General features: G+C 43.1%; 1 protein-coding gene across 13 annotated transcripts in view; it reads right to left on the reverse strand.

Annotated features, from left to right (window-relative positions):
* The window catches only part of TTC13 (tetratricopeptide repeat domain 13), a 75569-nt gene that overhangs the window by 8175 nt on the left and 49491 nt on the right, over positions 1 to 17903 (reverse strand). For 12 of the 13 annotated variants that reach the window (XM_045087238.1, XM_045087235.1, XM_045087230.1 and 9 more), the window contains 6 exons: positions 16859 to 17015; positions 12264 to 12394; positions 11591 to 11723; positions 10257 to 10349; positions 7917 to 8000; positions 7010 to 7094 (listed from right to left, as the gene is read on the reverse strand). In XM_045087238.1, coding sequence (XP_044943173.1) covers positions 7010 to 7094; positions 7917 to 8000; positions 10257 to 10349; positions 11591 to 11723; positions 12264 to 12394; positions 16859 to 17015 — 683 coding nt within the window. Of the gene's footprint in view, positions 1 to 6400; positions 6518 to 7009; positions 7095 to 7916; positions 8001 to 10256; positions 10350 to 11590; positions 11724 to 12263; positions 12395 to 16858; positions 17016 to 17903 lie in introns of all 13 variants that reach the window. The other variant, XR_006608746.1, reaches the window with a different exon arrangement.

Raw genomic sequence — 17903 nt, forward strand, 5'->3', positions numbered from 1 at the left:
CAACTTGGATTCTTAGCAGAATGGTTGTACCCCAAATCCCCTAACTCCAACACCTGTGCTCACGTTCGTGGTTCCTTCAAGGCAGTCTCATTTGTTCTGAGACGTACTCAGACTTACATTGTCAACTGGAGAATCACACACACACTCCAACTCTGCAGACCACAGAAATGTATGTTAAAGGAATTACAAGGAGCCAAGAATGCCCTTCAGGGGTGACAAGTATGAAGGCAGTTTCGGATGCCAGCTTTTTGTTTAAAATACTTTTTGACAGGGCCACATGGGTGGCTCAGTCGGTTAGCATCTGTTTCACTCAGTTCATGATCCCAGGGTCCTGGGGTCAAGTCCCCGGCTCCTTGCTCAGCGGGGAGCCTGCTTCTCCCTCTGCCTCTGCCTGCTGCTCCCCTAGTTTGTGCTCTTGCGCTCTCTCTGGCAAATACATAAATTAAAATATTTTAAAAATAAATAAATAAAGATATTTTTGACAAAGCCAAGATGCCAGTAAATAGATTTTGTCATTACTCCAGAAAAAAAATCCTCCCACATTGTTTAATGTTGCCGACTTTTTTTAAAGGACGGATAGACTTGAATAAGAGAACCAAGGATAAAATAAGAGGAGGCTGTGCTTCACGTAAGCCACGACTGGGGGAAAGGCTGTCTACAACCAGTAAGACCCAGCGGGTGCGATAAACAGTCCAAAGGACCAAGGACCAATGGACATGAGGCACAGGTGACCAGAGCCATCGTCAGGAGCTGGGACAGCAACATCTTCCACGGGGAAGGGGTTTCTAGAGGAACACGTGTGAGCCCTCTATGCCAATTCTCATCTGATGCTCACACCATACCAGTAAGACAGAGCATGGTGTCCATGTTACAGAGCAGGAGACCAGTTGGGAGGGCAGGTCCTGTCTGAACCGAGCGGGGAGTGGCAGTGTGGAAACATGAACCCAGGCTTTCATGCCCGTAAACTGACTCAAGGGGAGCTGAGGTATATGGTTGACCTTGACCCACTTGAGGGGTAGCTGAACTCCCCTGCAGTAAAAAAAAAAAAAGCCATGCATAGCTTGACTTCCCCAAAACTTAACTGCTAATAGTCTATTGCTGACTAGAAGCCTTACTGATAACAAAAGGTTAATATTTATTTTGTCTGTTGTAAGTATCCTATACGGTATACTTAAAGTAAAGCCAGAGAGAAGAAAAGGTTACTAAGAAATCATGAAGAAGATGCACCTCCAGGACTGTACTGTATTTATTGAAAAGAACCCACATACAAGCGGATCCATGCAGTGCAAACCCATGTTGTTCAAGGATCAGCTGGATTTTAACGTGGTTTTTCACCGAAAGAACATTTCAGTGGGAGCTGTCATCACATCATACTGCACCAAACGCTTTAGAATGAAAGGTCTTTATATACTTGTGTGTGTGCCTTTAAAAATAGGAGTATGACCACACTCCGGGAGAAAGCCAGGTGTCCAGTGCAGCTGGTCCAGTGTGCAGGAATGGTCACCTGCACACCACGGCTGGACACACAGTAACCTTGCACCGGGAAGCTGGCCCTAGGGGGGCGATGGCTGGCCTCGCAAGTGCACTGAGCCACCACAGGCTGGGAGCCCACTAGGCTTTTCTTTTTAAATGAAGATACACACAAAACGGTTAAAACCCCCCTCAGCTGACTTGGCCTCTGCTAACTTTACCTAGTAGAGTAAATGTAATGCTTAAAATACCATCAAGAAAGGAGGACATTAAAAACTGAGACACATGCTAGTTTTCTTTCTGTAGGTTTGTCCCAGTGGCCCTCTGTGGAGCGGTCCTGCCCTCTGGGGGGCATCTGGGGAATTTATGGGAGAGCCTGGTGGCTACAGGGACAGGGTGGCACGGAAGGCTACCACTGGAACTTAGCAGGTGGGGTCGAGAACACTAGACACTCACATGTGACACATGACTGACTGTGAATGCCCTGCTGGGCTTTCATGTCCATGAACAACCTGTTTATAACTTAATAATCACCAGCACCTGGAACCAGACTCCATTTCACACTTAGACACTAAATATTTTACATGTTTTGTTTTTTTTTTTTAAAGTTTTCTATTTAAGTAATCTCTACCCCAATATGGGGCTTGGAACTACACAGTTTTAATATGCACTGAATTTTCTATGAATATTGAACATCTAACTGAGGGAGGAGGGTGTCAGGCATTGTTGGGAAGGTTACTGTTTAAGAAAACCCTGGGGCCACTAACACTATAGCTCATGATTCTTAAGTCAGCAAGTGACATACAGATACAGGGCCGCGTCTGCCGCTGTCAGGTTCAAATGTAAACAGGTGTAAACAACCGGCTCCTTCCTTACGGCTTCTCATGAAGACCAGCCTGAATGCTGACATCCTGAACAACACACACGCTGGTCTATTACAGGTGATCTACCTGCCAGACCTCCTTTGTGGCAAGATGGTGACGCTTGGAAGAGTTTTTTGAGAAGGTGTGATATATTCTCTGTGAGTTTCATCTGAGTGCAGGAAAGGGGTCATGGAACATGGTTACTGAGTCAACACCAGAGTGGCTCTGAGAAGGTTACCTTAGTTCATCAGCCACCTTAGTTCATCAGACACTCGCTATAGGCCCCTGAGGTGAGGTCCGGCCAGAATCATTGCTCCTGGCAGACAGAGTCTGGGGTCTAGACAGTGGAAAAGGCTCAGCCAAGCCCAGTGTGGCAGAGGGGGCCCTGGCGTGCAGAATCCTAGCTCGCTGCTTTGTTCACGATGTGATGCTTCCCGGTTATTCCTCAGAAATGGACAAGTTCTGGTCCTACCCGTGTCTTAAATGACATTTGATGGAATCAAACCTCTCTACCAGAGCTGCAAGAACACTGATTCAACTTTTACATTAAAGTTCAAAGCAGGAGTTGGAAAAAAGAAAATCCCCCTGCTGATGGCAAATATTTGAATAGTTCTACTCCCAGGCAGAGAAGAGGTTCCTAAAATTATAACTTCTTAAAGGATTAGACTTTTAAACAACAAAACTTCTGTACCTTGAGGTCTCCACCTTGAACTACAGTTTCTGATATAAACATCGCCACACCCGCGCTTCCTTTGCCTGGTGTACTTTTTTCCCTTCTACTTTTTAAATGTTCTCTTGTTAAGCGTGTCTGCTGTAAACCCCATGTAGCTGGGCTTTAAAACACCAGTCTGAGACCCTCCATCCCCTGCGGATCGATCATAAAGCCATGCGGACTTCTCATTGCCATTACACCATTTCCTACCCACCCTCCTTTTTTCCCATTCTCTTTTTGTAAGCTCTGAGCGAAACTGACTTCGTTGTCTTTACGCCGTTTCCCTACCTTCTAGGCATTTATTTTTTTTTAAAGATTTTATTTATTTATTTGATACAGAGAGAGATCACGAGTAGGCAGATAGGCAGGCAGAAAGAGAGGGAAACAGGCTCCCCACTGAGCAGAGAGACTGATGTGGGGCTCCACTCCAGGACCCTGAGATCATGACCTGAGCCAAAGGCAGAGGCTTTAACCCACTGAGCCACCCAGGCGCCCCCCTTCTAGGCGTACAGAGGATTATACATCCCACCACTGTCCTTTCAGTGTTGCCTTTAAATTTTTAATATAGATATTTAAACCTGTATTCTCCTGTCAATATCATGGGTCAGCCAGTGATTATATTCTCACTGAAAAAAAACAAATACCTTAGTAACAGTTTTACTTCCTCTCTGCTTTCTTCAGACTCTAAGGTTGACATTAGCTGGTACTTTAATTTCAGACATGTATTTTTTAACATCAGGCATTAACAATTCATGCCAGTGGCTTATTTGTTCACCATGATTTCTGGTCTCTCATGTTTTCTTCTTTCTTGGGCTTCTTTTGTGAGAGTACTCAGGTCCTTCAATCATTTTGATAAAGAAAATCTAGGCTTGATGAAATTCCTAAATGACTGTTTGAAACAGTTTTCATTTGACCTTCACACCTGAACACTGGAAGAGTGGGTGCAAATAAATTTCCCTTAGTTGTTTTCTAGAATCCGCTGTTGCTGGAGGGAAGTTGGGCATCTATGGAATTCTCCTTCCTTGGTATTTGTTTTTTTCTGGAAGCTTCAAGATGTTCTTTTTAATTTTTGTGTGTGATAAAATACACATCATATAAATCTGCCACTTTAACCATTTGTGAATATAGAGTTGATTGCATTAAGTACATTCCCACTGTTTGCAACCACAGAACTTCTCAAGTACAAACTCTGTCCCCATTAAAAACTGACTCCCCATTCTCCCTCCTCCAGCCCCTGGCAGCCACCATTCTTCCTTCTGTCTCTACGAATCTGACTCCTCTCGACACCTCATATGACTGGAATCATAGGGCATTCGTCCTCTCGTGACTGGCTAATTTTACATAGCATTATGTCCTCGGGCTTCATCCATGTTGTAGCCAGAGTCACAATTTCCTTCCTTCTCAAGGCTGAATAATATTCCACTGTATGGCTAGACCACATATGACTCATCCATTCATCCATCGGTGGACACCTGAGCTGCCTCCACCCCTTGGGACCATGAACAATGCTGCCGTGAACACAGGTGTACACGTATTGTTCAAGTTGCTTCTTTTGATTCTTTTGAGCATACACCTAGAGGTGGAGTTGTTGGATCATCTGATAAGTCTCTGTCTAATTTTTTTGAGGAATTCTCTTTCACCTTGAAGTTCCCAAATTTTATCAGAATATGTCTAGAAGTCAACGTTGAACATCATGTTGAATACCCAGGGGGCCCTCAACCAATCTTTTCATCTCAAGTTTTCCCTTCTATTGTTTTGTTGACTAATGGCTCTCCTTCTTTATCTTTCTTCTCTCCTTTCAGATTTTCTATCAGATAGGTCCATTCCTCATCTTCTGTGTTCATCGTCTCTCATAGTTTGTATTTCTTTGTCTTTTACATACTATATTCTGGGAGACTTTATTGGTTTGATCTTCTCACTCATATACATATGATATTCAGTTTTCTTTAATGTACTAGCCTAACTGAAGTTATTTTTTGATTTATGAGAATTCTATTTTTTTCTATTGCTCCTATCTATCATAGGATGCTGGCTCAAATCTCTCAGGACATTAATTTATGTACTTTCTATTGAAGTAAAATTTATAACCAATAAGCTTCACATGTATAATCTGATGCATTCTGACAACCGTATACACCCATTTGCCCATGTACCCACTATTCCATCAAGATACAGTGTACTGCCGTCATTCTGGAAAGCTTCCTTCTAACACATTAAGGTCAATCCCACTTCTCCTAAGCCTCCATTGTTCTGATAACTCTCCCTGCAGAAATGGAATCAGACTCTTCTGTATGTGGCCTCCTTTGCTCAACATCATGTTTTTTCTGAGGTTAAGCCCAGCTGCTGTGGGTGTAGCAGTGCCCTTTCTCTGTTTTGTTACTCAGTAGTGTTCCATCACTGGCCTCCCCTGAGAAACGATGGGGACCCCTTGTAAAACATTCTGATCGGGAAGATGGCCTCAGAACAGGGAAAGTGGGGAACCCACACACCAACCTTGGGCCATATGCAAAACCCAAGCAGTGGCCTCTCTGTGAGGGTGGGCACCAACCTTGACTTCACTCACCCTATAGAGAAAGGTGGCAGGACCCATGGCTGGGTCCCTGCTGGGCCTCATGATGAGACTGAGGATGCCACAAAGCCTCGTTCTCTGTCCAGCATCCTGCTAAGTGAACCGAGTGCTGGATTACAGACAACACATCTTATGAGCTGATTACCCATCTGAATCTTTTGGGTCCTCCAATTTTCTTTCAGTCTTCTCATAGTTTCTGTTTCCTCGCTGCAATTCTTCAGCATTGTGTTCATGTTTTCCTTTAAGTCCTCGAATACGTTTATGAAGCGAAAACTGTGAACCAATTCCCATTTCTGGATCATGTGGGGGTCAAATGGTTTTGTTTTTCTTGGTTATGGGTCACACTCTCCTGCTTCTTCATTTGTCTAATAATTAAGTCTAGATTGTGTTTCCTCCTTTAAAGGGTGTGAGTTTTGTTTGGGGAGGCAGTCAAATCACTAGCAGATCCATTTAATCCTTTCAGACTTTTTTTTCTCTTTGAGGATGATCTATTTAGAAACTGCCCTTTGTCCTAGGATGTAAACCTCATTCTAGGGGGTTCTTACACCTACAGTGTGTCCTTTCTGGGGTTGTAATGAGACAGCCGAGGTGCTCACAGCCCTCCATCCTGGCAAGGCCACAACTCCAATGTCTGTCAGCGGTGTCTAACCGCCGATATCTCTGTCCAGCTCTCACCCCCACAGCGGCCACACCCTGCAGAGCCTCTTGGCCTCACTGCACGCCCACAGTTGAGCTCTTAGCCCAGGATGTCAAGGACTCTCACACTGACCTCCAGGAAATCCTCACCTTGAGCAGCTCCCTCCTCTTCTGGACTCCGCCTTGTAAACTCCAGACACTTGAGCAGGTCCCAGCTCCAATCTCTGCCTCCTTAGCTCAGTAAGGCCTCCAGACTCTGCTTATGCTCTACACACACAGTGGTTTAGTAAATAATCCCGGGTAGAAAGCTGGGGTGAACATGAGGCTCACCTCAGGTGTTTCCCTCTTCTCGAAAAGCACAGTCTTATAATTGCTGGTGCCTAAAAAGAGTTGCCTTGTATTTTGTCCTGTTTTAGAATTGCTGTGGTGTTGGAAAGGCAGTCAAGTACCAGGTACTCCACAGTGGCCAGGAGCAGAATTCAATGGCAGAGAATTTTTAGTTTCCTTCTGTTCCCTGTATCAACTGCTTCCTCACAGATTTGCTTCATAGTTTGAGACTGATGCCTGTGTCTTATTTTGGTTCTTATTCAGAGTGTGTTTCCATTAGTGTTTTCAGGTAGAATGCTTTATAAATTTTAAAATGCTTATAGCACAATATTAATAAACATGCATTTAAAGTTATGAATTCTTTTTAAAAAGGGCACTAGTTTATTTGTTTTTTTCTAAAAACACCTCCCGGGATTTTGATAATAAACTTACCTTCATAATCGGAAGGAGGTCTTCTACTTTGTGTACTTTTTCCAAAGCTTCTCTAACTTCCAACAATCCTTTAGGATTATTAGCTCTTAAAAAGAGAAAGAGCGAGAGACAGAGAGAGAGAGGGAGATGGCAACTAAAATTAATACAGAAATGTAATAATCACATTAATTGCTATTACCCTTAATTTAAATAAATCATCCCCAATTGTGAATAGCTCAATATTTAAAACGTTGGGCCAGAACAGAAGTTTCTAAATAATGGGGTGATTTAATCCTCTTGAATTTGGGGCTGCAGATGATAGTTAAGAAAATAGCAGCCCTTCCAGAAAGTGAAACAGGGAAAGGCAGAACAGACTCTCAGCCAGTGTTTGTGTAACACGTATGGATCTTGGTTTGGCCATGAAACCTTGATTCTCCTGTGCCACCTCTGAAATTAGAAGTGAATTTTTTTTTTTCCTTGCTGAAGTCACTCAAATGGAAGTATCCTGCTAGGTTTTCATACCAATTTTACATGTACTGGGTAAGAGCTTTCCATTTAGAATTCTTTTTCCCCAGTGTTTTGTTCAGTATGGTATCTATGCCATATGGCCTTTCATGGGAGGGAGAATGAATGTGATGGCTGAAGTCCCTAAAAAAGAAACTCAAAGAAATGTCCTACTCTCTGGAGGAAAGAGATGAGAAAAGTCACAATACTGTAAGATTAGAAACACCCTGTGGATTCTGAGAAGCTGTTCAAAGAAGGATGCTAGGTCATTACGGAGAGACTCTCTGATTTCGAACACCATGTAAACAGCTGATACACTTTGTTTAGTCTGTCAGTAGGCTTAGTGTCCAAGTTTCACAAATATAACTAAAGCAAAATAGACCACAGCTAGCAATTAGCATGGGAAAGAAAACCAAAGGGTTACCCGTGGTAAACAAGAATCCTATCTTTAATGAAATGAAGAATCTTCTCAAAATACTCCAGGTATCTCATGTTAATCACCTGACCCCTGTAAGGAAAAAAAAAAAAAAATTAAGGCTCTTTTTACAAAGTGACGTATCTGAAACAGCACCGGATTGACAGGTTAATTCAAGAAAACAATAAGACAGCCAAGACAATAATGCAGCAAAACTTTGGGAACTTCGCTTGTTTGTAGCCCATGAACAGAAACAGCAAAGAACTGTCTTAGCAAGACTGCCAGTGAGCTCCTGCAGCTTCTTCTGGTAGGAAAGGCACCAAACTCAGCCCCGCAGATGCCAAAATGCGAAAAAAAAAACCCAAGTACTTGCATGCCAATGTCCTGTTCGGAAGCCCTTTCCTTTTCCTCCTCTCCCTTGGTTCTCCCCGTAGCATTACCCGTTCCCACTCCTTCTTGCAGTCCAGCTCACATGTGGCCTTCATCGCCTCTGCCCGCTCTAAATATAATTTTGCTCACACTTCTATCCCCGCCTTCTAGTTTTAAAACTCCCAGAACTTCCTGTAAAGCCCACACGCTGATGCACACGTCCCTCTGGCATACATGTGTCTAAGGGAACCCACCCAGCTCCACCCTTATGCATTCCCTATAGGCTTCTCAAACGTCAAGTTCCTAATTGTGAGCAGGAAGTCACTCCCGTACCCTGCACTGCCCCCAGCCCCAGCCCCACACATGGCCACCAACTTTTTGTCCTAGTGTCACCTGGCCTACTAGGAGGACCATGCACCCGAGCCAGAGAGGGGGCTGCCTCCCACGGCTCCCCACACTCTCCCCAATTTCCAACCTGCCACCTGTGCTTCTGAGTCTACATTCTTGATATCCATCTCGTCCCCTCCCACTCACCTCCACACAGCTATCCGGACCTGGTATCCACTCACCTGATTTATTGCACAACTTTCCAACCACCTCCCTTCCCTCCCGGGTCACCGCCTTCTCTCCCCTATCCTGGCACCTACAGCCCAAGCGACCGTCTGAATGTGCCAATCTGCTCTGCCACCTCTCTGCTTACGATCTCTGAGCAGTTCTCCATCATCCTTGGTGGGGGTGGGGGGAACATTAAGTGGCATATAAAGTTATTTATATTTGGAAAAAAAGGTTTTATATTTTTATTTCTGCCTGTCTTTTAAGCCTCAATTCCTGATGCTACTCCCTTAATTATAAGCTAATCCGCATCCTAATGAAGGAGTCATCCTCTCCTGACCATGCCGGACTCACTTGTGCGGCCATGCCTCACCCACTTTTCTGCTTCCCACCCTCCCAAACAGCTCAAGCATCACCTGAAGGCTGGAATAGACACCCCTCTTCTGTGTCCCCTGCGTCCTGTACACATGACCACCATCACTCTTAACACACCATGTCGTAGTTCATCAGTCTGTCCCCACTAAGCTACGTCATTAGCAGGTAGCACAACACATGGATGGTGGCCTATCCCCAAGTCACAAATTATTCCATAAGAAACAGTGATACACCAGCCACAAGAGGAAAAGAAATTATTGTTCTAGGAAGTAAAAGAAAAATGTACAAACGACATTTCCATTAAACTTAAACATCAGAGTTGTATTGAATGACATCTCGTTGATCAGGCATCTGGAAGGAGGTAGAAACGTTTTAGACGTGACACGATGACCACATTTGCAAATTTTATCTAAACGTAAGTTCAGGGCTCCCCTTGAAGCTGATGGTCTTTAATATCTGTCTGTCACCTACTTCGAGGGCAGCTAAGCACATGAAGGTCACTAAGTACCCATGTCCCGAATTTGCAGAGCCTCTGGACAAGACAGGGGCTCTCCCGTTAACGTGGCTCGCCCTTTCAGGAAGGCTTAGCTACCGAGTGTTACTGAACCAACCCCTCTGCTTGTTGGGGTTTTGGTGATGGGACAGGGGAGCCCGTCCCCCACTACAATTCTTGTTCGAGAATTCTTTGAGCCACGTAACATCACCAGGATATCATGGGAAATGTCATGTTCTCCATCTAATTACTTGCTGTGATGTTTTAGGATCCTTTGAGAAGGACATCCCAAGCAAAAATCAGGCCGTCTTCCCTTCAACAGAGCTGTGCATCGAAGAGAAGAGCCAGGGTAAGGAGCATGGGATGTTCTGCATTTTCCCCCACAGCTGGATTAGCTGAAATGAATGCAGGCGGGACCCTGCAGGTGCAGAGCTAATTTGTGGATGCCCCTGTCAAAAAGTCAAAGTCACCAGGGAAGGAGCAAGGGTCGCTCACGGTCTCCATGACCTCTTGAGAATAAAGTCCTGTGAGAACAGGAACGACGCACAGAAGGTTTGTACCTGATTAAATTGATGTGGTTGTTAAAACCTCTGCTAAGACTTCGCGCTGGCATCTGGTCCAACCACAGCACGGGCTGGTCTGGGTCAGCAATCCTGTAAAACAGAGTTTGTTAAAGACGAAGACTTTGGGAGGCCTGGGTGGCTCAGTCAGTCAAACTTCTGCCTTTGGCTCAGGTCATGATCCCAGGGTCTTGGGATCGAGTCCCGCATCCGGGGCCTTGCTCAGCAGGGAACCTGCTTCTCTCTCCACCTCTGCCTGCCTCTCTGCCTGCTTCTGTGTACTTGAGCGTGCACTCTCTCTCTCTCTCTCTGACAAATAAATAAAATCTTAAAAAAAAAAAAAGATGAAGACCTTATAAAACATACAAATGCTCAAAAGCATTCACAGCAGAACAGGAGAGGTCTTTGCACAGTGGGAGAAAGCAGCTGCTCGGCGCATTACATCTCAAAGTATGAAACCCCGACCTGCAGATTCCAAACAGGTGTTCCAAGTGGACCAAGGAGGTCAATACAGGTTTACCAGGAGGGCAGTGTTTTTCTCATATAAATGAGTATCAGCAGTTTCCCCCACTAAACTGTAGGTGGTAAGGCAGGCACACACTTCAACTATGGAGGGCCTGGGACACTGAAGTTCATTCAAAAGTACAACAGACCATAATATACTCTCTCCAAGAGACGGCTTTTTCTAAAACACTTCACTTAAAAATATGCTTGGTGGGGGCACGCCTGCATGGCTCTGCGGGTTAAGTCTCTGCCTTCGGCTGAGGTCATGATCTCAGGGTCCTGGAATCGAGCCCCACATTGGGCTCTCTGCCCAGCGGGGAGCCTGCTCCCCCCCCCCCACTCTCTGCCTACTTGTGATCTCTGTCAAATTAAAAAAATATATATATGCTTGGAAACCCAACAGCACTCAGTCCCTATAGTTCATAAACACTAGTTGAGTATATTTCAAAGAATGAGGATGCCAGCAATTTCGGACAAACTTGAGAGAGGAAAATGAAACTTACAAGGCTTACTGTTAGTAAACAAAACAGGATTCCAAACCTGTTAGCTAAGTGGGAAGTACAGGCCCCCAGTTATGGAAACAAGCCATGGGGATGAGAGGCGCGGCAGGACGACCCGTCAGTGATCCTGTAACAGTGTTGTATGGGGACAGATGGTGGAGACCCTCACGTGACCCCGTGTAGCATACAGACTCATCGGATCTCTGCGCCATACACTGGAAACTCATGTACATCGACTACACTACTCAGAAACACCCGTTGACAGGAGGAGGCTTCTACCCTTTCCCAAGGATAACACTTTGAATGTATTTTCATTTAAAGATCAGTCACCGTCTCCACTTCACGGCGATGTCAAACATGTCTCTCCACTGCATCAGCCGTGTCTTCCCATTCATGCGAACTTTTGAGTTGGTCCACGTACGCTGGACAGCTTGCATGACCTCCAATGCTGCCAAACCCATGGCTAAAAGAAGGAAATGTTGAGAAAACAAGCGTGTGATGTGAAGGTACAGATCAGAGGAACTGATTTCCACCCACTTTACAGTCCTGGGGATTAACTCCAGGGTCATGATAGAAAGAAAGAATCACGAGTATTGGCAGTTTAACAAGCCCAGAGATACATTACAGCCCTGATGGTCCTAACAGAACTAAAATCTATCAGGGGAAACTAGGGGTGCCCCCAAAGTTGTCTCCTCCCAGCTCTGCTTCCTACGGATGCAACCGGAGGTTTAAATTCTCCCTTGCTCCCACACTAAGCAGACGGCATGCACGGACGGACCATCCGATCTGAGACCCAGCTTCTCCGTCTACACCACAGCAACAGCACAAAAGCCATGCTGGCAGCTGTCTCCTTTCAGAATTCACTGGGACTGAATCTCCACATTCTTATCCTGATCAAATAGAGATTCTGAGTCAGCCCAAATGATTATTTTTTCTTTTTTTAAAGCACAACATGCTTTGACAATGTCAGAAGTGTTTCCATTTTCAGACCGTTTCAGAATACCTCTGTGTATTCTCTTGTTTGGCAGGAAACCAGGCGTCTCATATTGCATCAGTGATCCCAGACGATCAGCTACACAGATCAGCTCTTGGACCTCAGGCTTGTAGCTCTCAAAGTTCTGATGTAACACGTCTCTGGAAGAAATATCACGTACATGGTCAGGACTTTCACAACAGATGTCCTGCAATCGGGCTTTACCTGGAAAGCAGTCACTTCCTCCACCGGAAAACTAATCAAGAAACCTACAACCACAGATTCTTGACTTCAGTGCTGGGCACCCAACCACATACAAACTGAAAGACGGAATCTTCGTGAGTGTGTGCACATACAATTATCATCACACACTTGGAACACCGATAACTGGAGTGAGAATCAGAAGATACCTACGACCATTATTTAATCTTCCCCAGAATACATAAACTGCAGGGACTGTCTTTATCAACAAGCAACCAGATGTCTGCCCCATGTCCATCCCCTACCCCTGCCCCAAGTTCTATTACACCAAGTATACTTGGAAATGGCCTATGAGCCTAGTAGGACTTGCTTAGCTGCCAACCTCCTTGAAGTCTGCATAACAAAGTTTGCAGTTTTAAGTTAGAGGCTGTGCAGGGGTCCCAAGACCACTGTCGGGCTCAGTAATTTACTAGGAAGACTCACAGGACTGCACAGTCATCATTATGGCTGGTATTTATATCAGCAGAAGAACACAAGCACAATCATCAAAGGGGAAAAGCTCATGGGGTGAAGCCCAGAAGAAACCAGGCAGGATCCAGGTGGAAGCGTCCAAGGATCCGTTCCCAGGGAGACAACACAGGATTAAGCCCCCCGGGTGAAATGCCACAAACCACAGACACTCACAAGACATGGACTGCTCAGGGTTTCTATCAGGGGCTCATCATGTAAGCAGCCTCTAGCTGGTAAGCTCCTATATTCCAGACACCCAGAAGGAAAGTTGGTGTTTAGCACAGACCATGTTGTTTGTGCAAACAGCTTAGGTACAGCGAGCCACTCGTCAGTTCAGGGAACAGTGGGAAGCTCCTAAAACCTCAGTTCCCAGACATCACCTAGGGGCCAGCAGACTTCCAGAGACTGCAGTGAGGCCTGCCATGTTATTGCACTTCTGCACACAGATAATTCTCTAAAAAGGAGTGGCAGAGAATACATATAACCTCTTTGGCCAGCCTATTTGAATGCTTCTGATTATATAGTTAATTGATACACACAAAAGCATACAATCTCATTAACCCAACTTAAGAACTAGACCAATTGTCTATCTACTTGTATGCTACCGCCCCCATCCTACCCTGCCCCCCAGCGAGAGCTTACTTATCTTTAATTTTATGTTCATGATTCCTTTCTTTAAAAAAAAAACAACAAAAGCCTAGGTTACAAATGTGTGTCCCTATACAATATATTCTATAGTTTTGCTCAAGAATTTTATGGGGAAAATGATAGGACATTGTAGTTTACTGACTCGCAGTTTTTGCTAAACTTTATTTTTTAGGATTAATCCACACACTCAGATGGGTTGTTGCTTATACTGTTGTACAGTCCCCCACTGTGGGCTGGTATCACTTTCATCCACTCTTCTGCTCTTGGACATTGGGATGATTCTCGGTTTTCCATCTGAACAAACACCGCCATCAGCAGTCTGGTACAGATCTGTCAGACATGTGCACACGTACAAGTTCCTCTACCGAATTCACATGGCCGAAGTGTAAGACTGTACCATGTTCAGTTTTACAAGATAATGACAAACAGCTGGCCAGTGTGGTTATAGCAATTTCAACTCTCACCTGGCACGTATAAAAATCCTCCTTGGCCTGCACCACCCCCCCAGTCAATATTACTATTATCGGACTTTGTAATATCTGTTCATTCTTGCGAGTGAGAAATGGGGTCAGATGTACTTATCAACCAAATTTGCCATTCATCCTTTCCCTTATTCGTGTGTTTTACACAATTTTCTACTGGTTATTTGACTTTTACCTTTAATTTATAGATGTTTTTCATAAATTCTGGACATTAATTTTGGATAATCAGTTTCCAGGTTGCAAGTAGCTTTTCATTAACTCAGACTTAGCTATTCATGATTCATGGTGTCTCTTGTCAAACAGTAGTTCTTAGGTTCAATGTAGTCCAATTCGTTAGTCTTTCTAAAGTCTAAGCTTTGTGTGTCTAAAGAAATCCTTTTCTAGGGGCGCCTGGGTGTCTCAGAAGGTTAAGCGTCTGCCTTTGGCTCAGGTCCTGATCCCAGGGTCCTGGGACTGAGTCCTGCATCGGGCTCCCTGCTCAGCGGGGAGCCTGCTTCTCCCTCTCCCTTGCCACCCCCCTCTACTGTTCACGCTCTCTTTTGCTCATTCTCTCTCTCAAATAAATAAAATCTTAAAAAAATAAAATTTAATTTAATAGCTTTAAATCTATTAATATTAATACCTACATCAGGATTCTTATAGTGTTTCCCACATAGAACTTTTTCCATTCCTTTACTTTCAATTTTTGTGTTCTTATGCATTGTAAAAAGCATTTAACTGGATTTTAAAAACATTCCAATCCAACTATGTCTGCCTTTTGACATTTAGTCCCTTTATATTTATTGTCATTATTGATATATCTGGATTATTTCAACCTATTCTTATTTTTTTTCTTTTCATTTGTCCCACTTACTTCTAATGCCTCCCTTCCAGTCCTTTTTTATGCTTGATTTTAGATTTAATTTTTTTGCTTTTATTTTTCTACTAATATAGAAGCTGTATACTTTTAGTACTCACCCTAGATATTTTAAATATTTATGTTGAATTTAAAGCTTTAACATAATATTTAACCCATATTCCCTTACAATAATTAATTCTTGCTATCCCTCAGCTTATTTGTTATTGTGCCCAGTATAAAGCCCCCAAATAAGGTATTATTTTATATAGACAATGCTTATTTAGAGTTACCAATTTATCAAGCATACCATCTTTCTTTTCTCATTATTCCTTCTTTTATCTCAAATCTTGCCTGAGGTTAATTGCCTTTTTCTTCAATTACACACCTTAGAAGGTTTTTTAGTGAATGGCAAGTGGTGGTTAGTTCAGCTTTTTATTGTCTGAATATATATTTATTTGGTCTTTATTCATAAAAGATAGTTTTGTCAGCTACAGAATTCTAGGTTGAAAGTTATTTTGTTCTTTCAGCACTCTGAAGATAGTCCATCATCTTCTAGCTGCCATTCTGACGTTGAAAGGCTTATAGTCAGTCCAATTACTGACCTAATTAAGTAGGTGGTAAGATTTTTCTTTCTATTTAAAAATTTTTTCTCCTTATGGGCTCTTTTATTACTGATGATGTGTCTGGATATGGATTTCTTGCCATTTATCTTGCTTTTTAAAAAAAATCTGTAAATTTATGTTTCCTTAATTCTGGGAAATTGCTAGCCATTATGTCTTCAAAAATAGTCTCTCCTTCATTCTCTTCTCCCAAGATTTCATCTAACTATATGCTAGACATTTTTTATATCTTCCACATCTTCTCTCTCTCATGTTTTATAATACCTGGATTCTCTGTGCTACATTTGAGATGATTCCTAATGCTCTGCCTTCTAATTCTGCCATTTTCTCTCAGCTATGTCTAATTTGCTGTTTAGCTTATATACTGAATTCTTTATTTCAATGATTATATTTTCCATTCCCAGAGCCTCCAATTTATTTTTAACCTGCCTGGTCATTTTTAATAATCTCTTGTTTCTTGTTTGCTATTTCTTCAAACATTTCATTTGGAGTTAGAGAATGTATTCAATAATTCCAATATCTGAAGTCCTTGAGAGTCTAAGTCTGTTGTTTGTAATTTTTGTTGATTTTCACATATTGTTTTGGTCATCTTAGTTTTTGACTCTCATAATAACGATCTTGATCTGTGTGAATACTTACACCCCAAACTGGCACTACAGTCTTCCCAGGCAGGATCTGCATTTGCTCTTGTTGAAATCCTGTGAATGTGGTCCAAAATCCATCTTGCTTACGCCTCAAGGCATTCCACTGCAGCGGCTGTTCAATGCTCTCATCTCTAGGACACTTTCTTCCTTTCAAATGTACCTATCATGCGCCACTCTAGCCTGAATTTGTCCCTTGTTTTCTTTCTTTGTAGGGAGGAAGGGGATTGATCTTGGCAGATTTTTCTTAATTTTGAAGGCATTGCTCAACTCCCAGGGATTAATTTCTATCCTAGATCTAATCGTTTTATAATCAGCCCTTTAGTCATCATGCAGCAGTAGTCGGCCATCACTGTAATTTCAAACTTTTGGTTTTGAGTCATCTGTTTGTTTGAAAAGTAACGTGGTCATAGTAATGCATATCAACAACTGCCAATAACTACATTTCAAGTTTGAAGGTTGCATAAAATTAGCAGGGAAGATCAGGCCAGAAGGAAAGGGGATATCCAAAGTTAAGTTTCAATGTACCTAGGAAACTAAAAGAAATATCTACAGGCATACCAAATCCAAAGATAAATTCCCGAGAAACATGGACGGGAAGCCATTTGCTGAGCAAGAGTTACCACGACGAGCTGATAGCTCAGCCTGAAAAGCAAAAAAGGTCATTTTCATTTAAAGCACTTACTTTATGTGGGGCTGCAGCCCTGGCTGCTCCTCGTAGTCTTCTAGGAGGAAAGGCAGGTTTTTAGCCCAGTGGTCTTTAAAGCTTCCAGGCAGATCCACGTCAATGTTATATTCCGTAAGAGGAGTATCAAGGTGCGCGTGAAGATATCGAGAATACTCTGCAGACAGGAGACGAGATCTGACACACCCACATATTGCCAAAGAAATCTTTTTATTGCTGGTTGCCACACAAATACTTTGTAACAAACCATTAATTCCAAGAATTCCAAGAATTCTAAATGGAGACACCAAATTGTAGTAAGTCCCTATTACTATATGATACAGGGCAACTCAAAGTACCAGATCAGACATAAGCCAGTCAATCTGGGTCCACTTTGGCTAAGTTTTAATCCTCTTTCCATGAAGAGCACCAAAGTTCTCACTTTCCAGTTGCAGAGCCTGAGAATCCAAGTTCAGTGTCAGACAGAACCTGGTTCTCTGTCAATTGATGTGAATCAACTATGTATATGATTTCATCAACCGACGAGTTGCTGCTTATCTCTAGAGAAGCAGTGCAGAAAAATGCCAGGATATGGAGTGGCCCTCCTTTAGTCTACGTGTTCTACTAAACCAGGAAACAAGAGGAAATCACAGGCAGCCCCTAGTCACCTGGCTAGTGAACATTTAAATCATGGTCAGTGTGTAGGGTGTCTGGGTGGCTCAGTCGGTTAAGCAACCAACTCCTGATTTTGGCTTAGGTCATGATCTCAGGGTGGTGAGATTGAGCCCTGTGTCAGGTTCCATGCTGGGCGTGAAGCTTGCTTGAGATTCTCTCTCCTTTTCCCTCTGCTCCCTCTCCCACTGCTCACGCTTGTGTACATACTCTTTCTCTCAAAAAAGACAAAAAAGTAAAAAACGTGGCCAGTGTGACCAAGAAATTACATTAAAAAAATTTTTTTTACATTTTAAATTTTAATCTAATTAATCTAAATGTAAAAATTGATATTTGAGTGAATTGTTAGAAAACTTCAGTACAACTCACACATATGAATCTACTTTTTCAACTT

Source organism: Mustela putorius, unplaced genomic scaffold (genome assembly GCF_011764305.1).
Source record: "Mustela putorius furo isolate JIRA1106 unplaced genomic scaffold, ASM1176430v1.1 tig00001075_pilon_pilon_pilon, whole genome shotgun sequence".
In the NCBI taxonomy this organism is placed as follows: domain Eukaryota; kingdom Metazoa; phylum Chordata; class Mammalia; order Carnivora; family Mustelidae; genus Mustela; species Mustela putorius.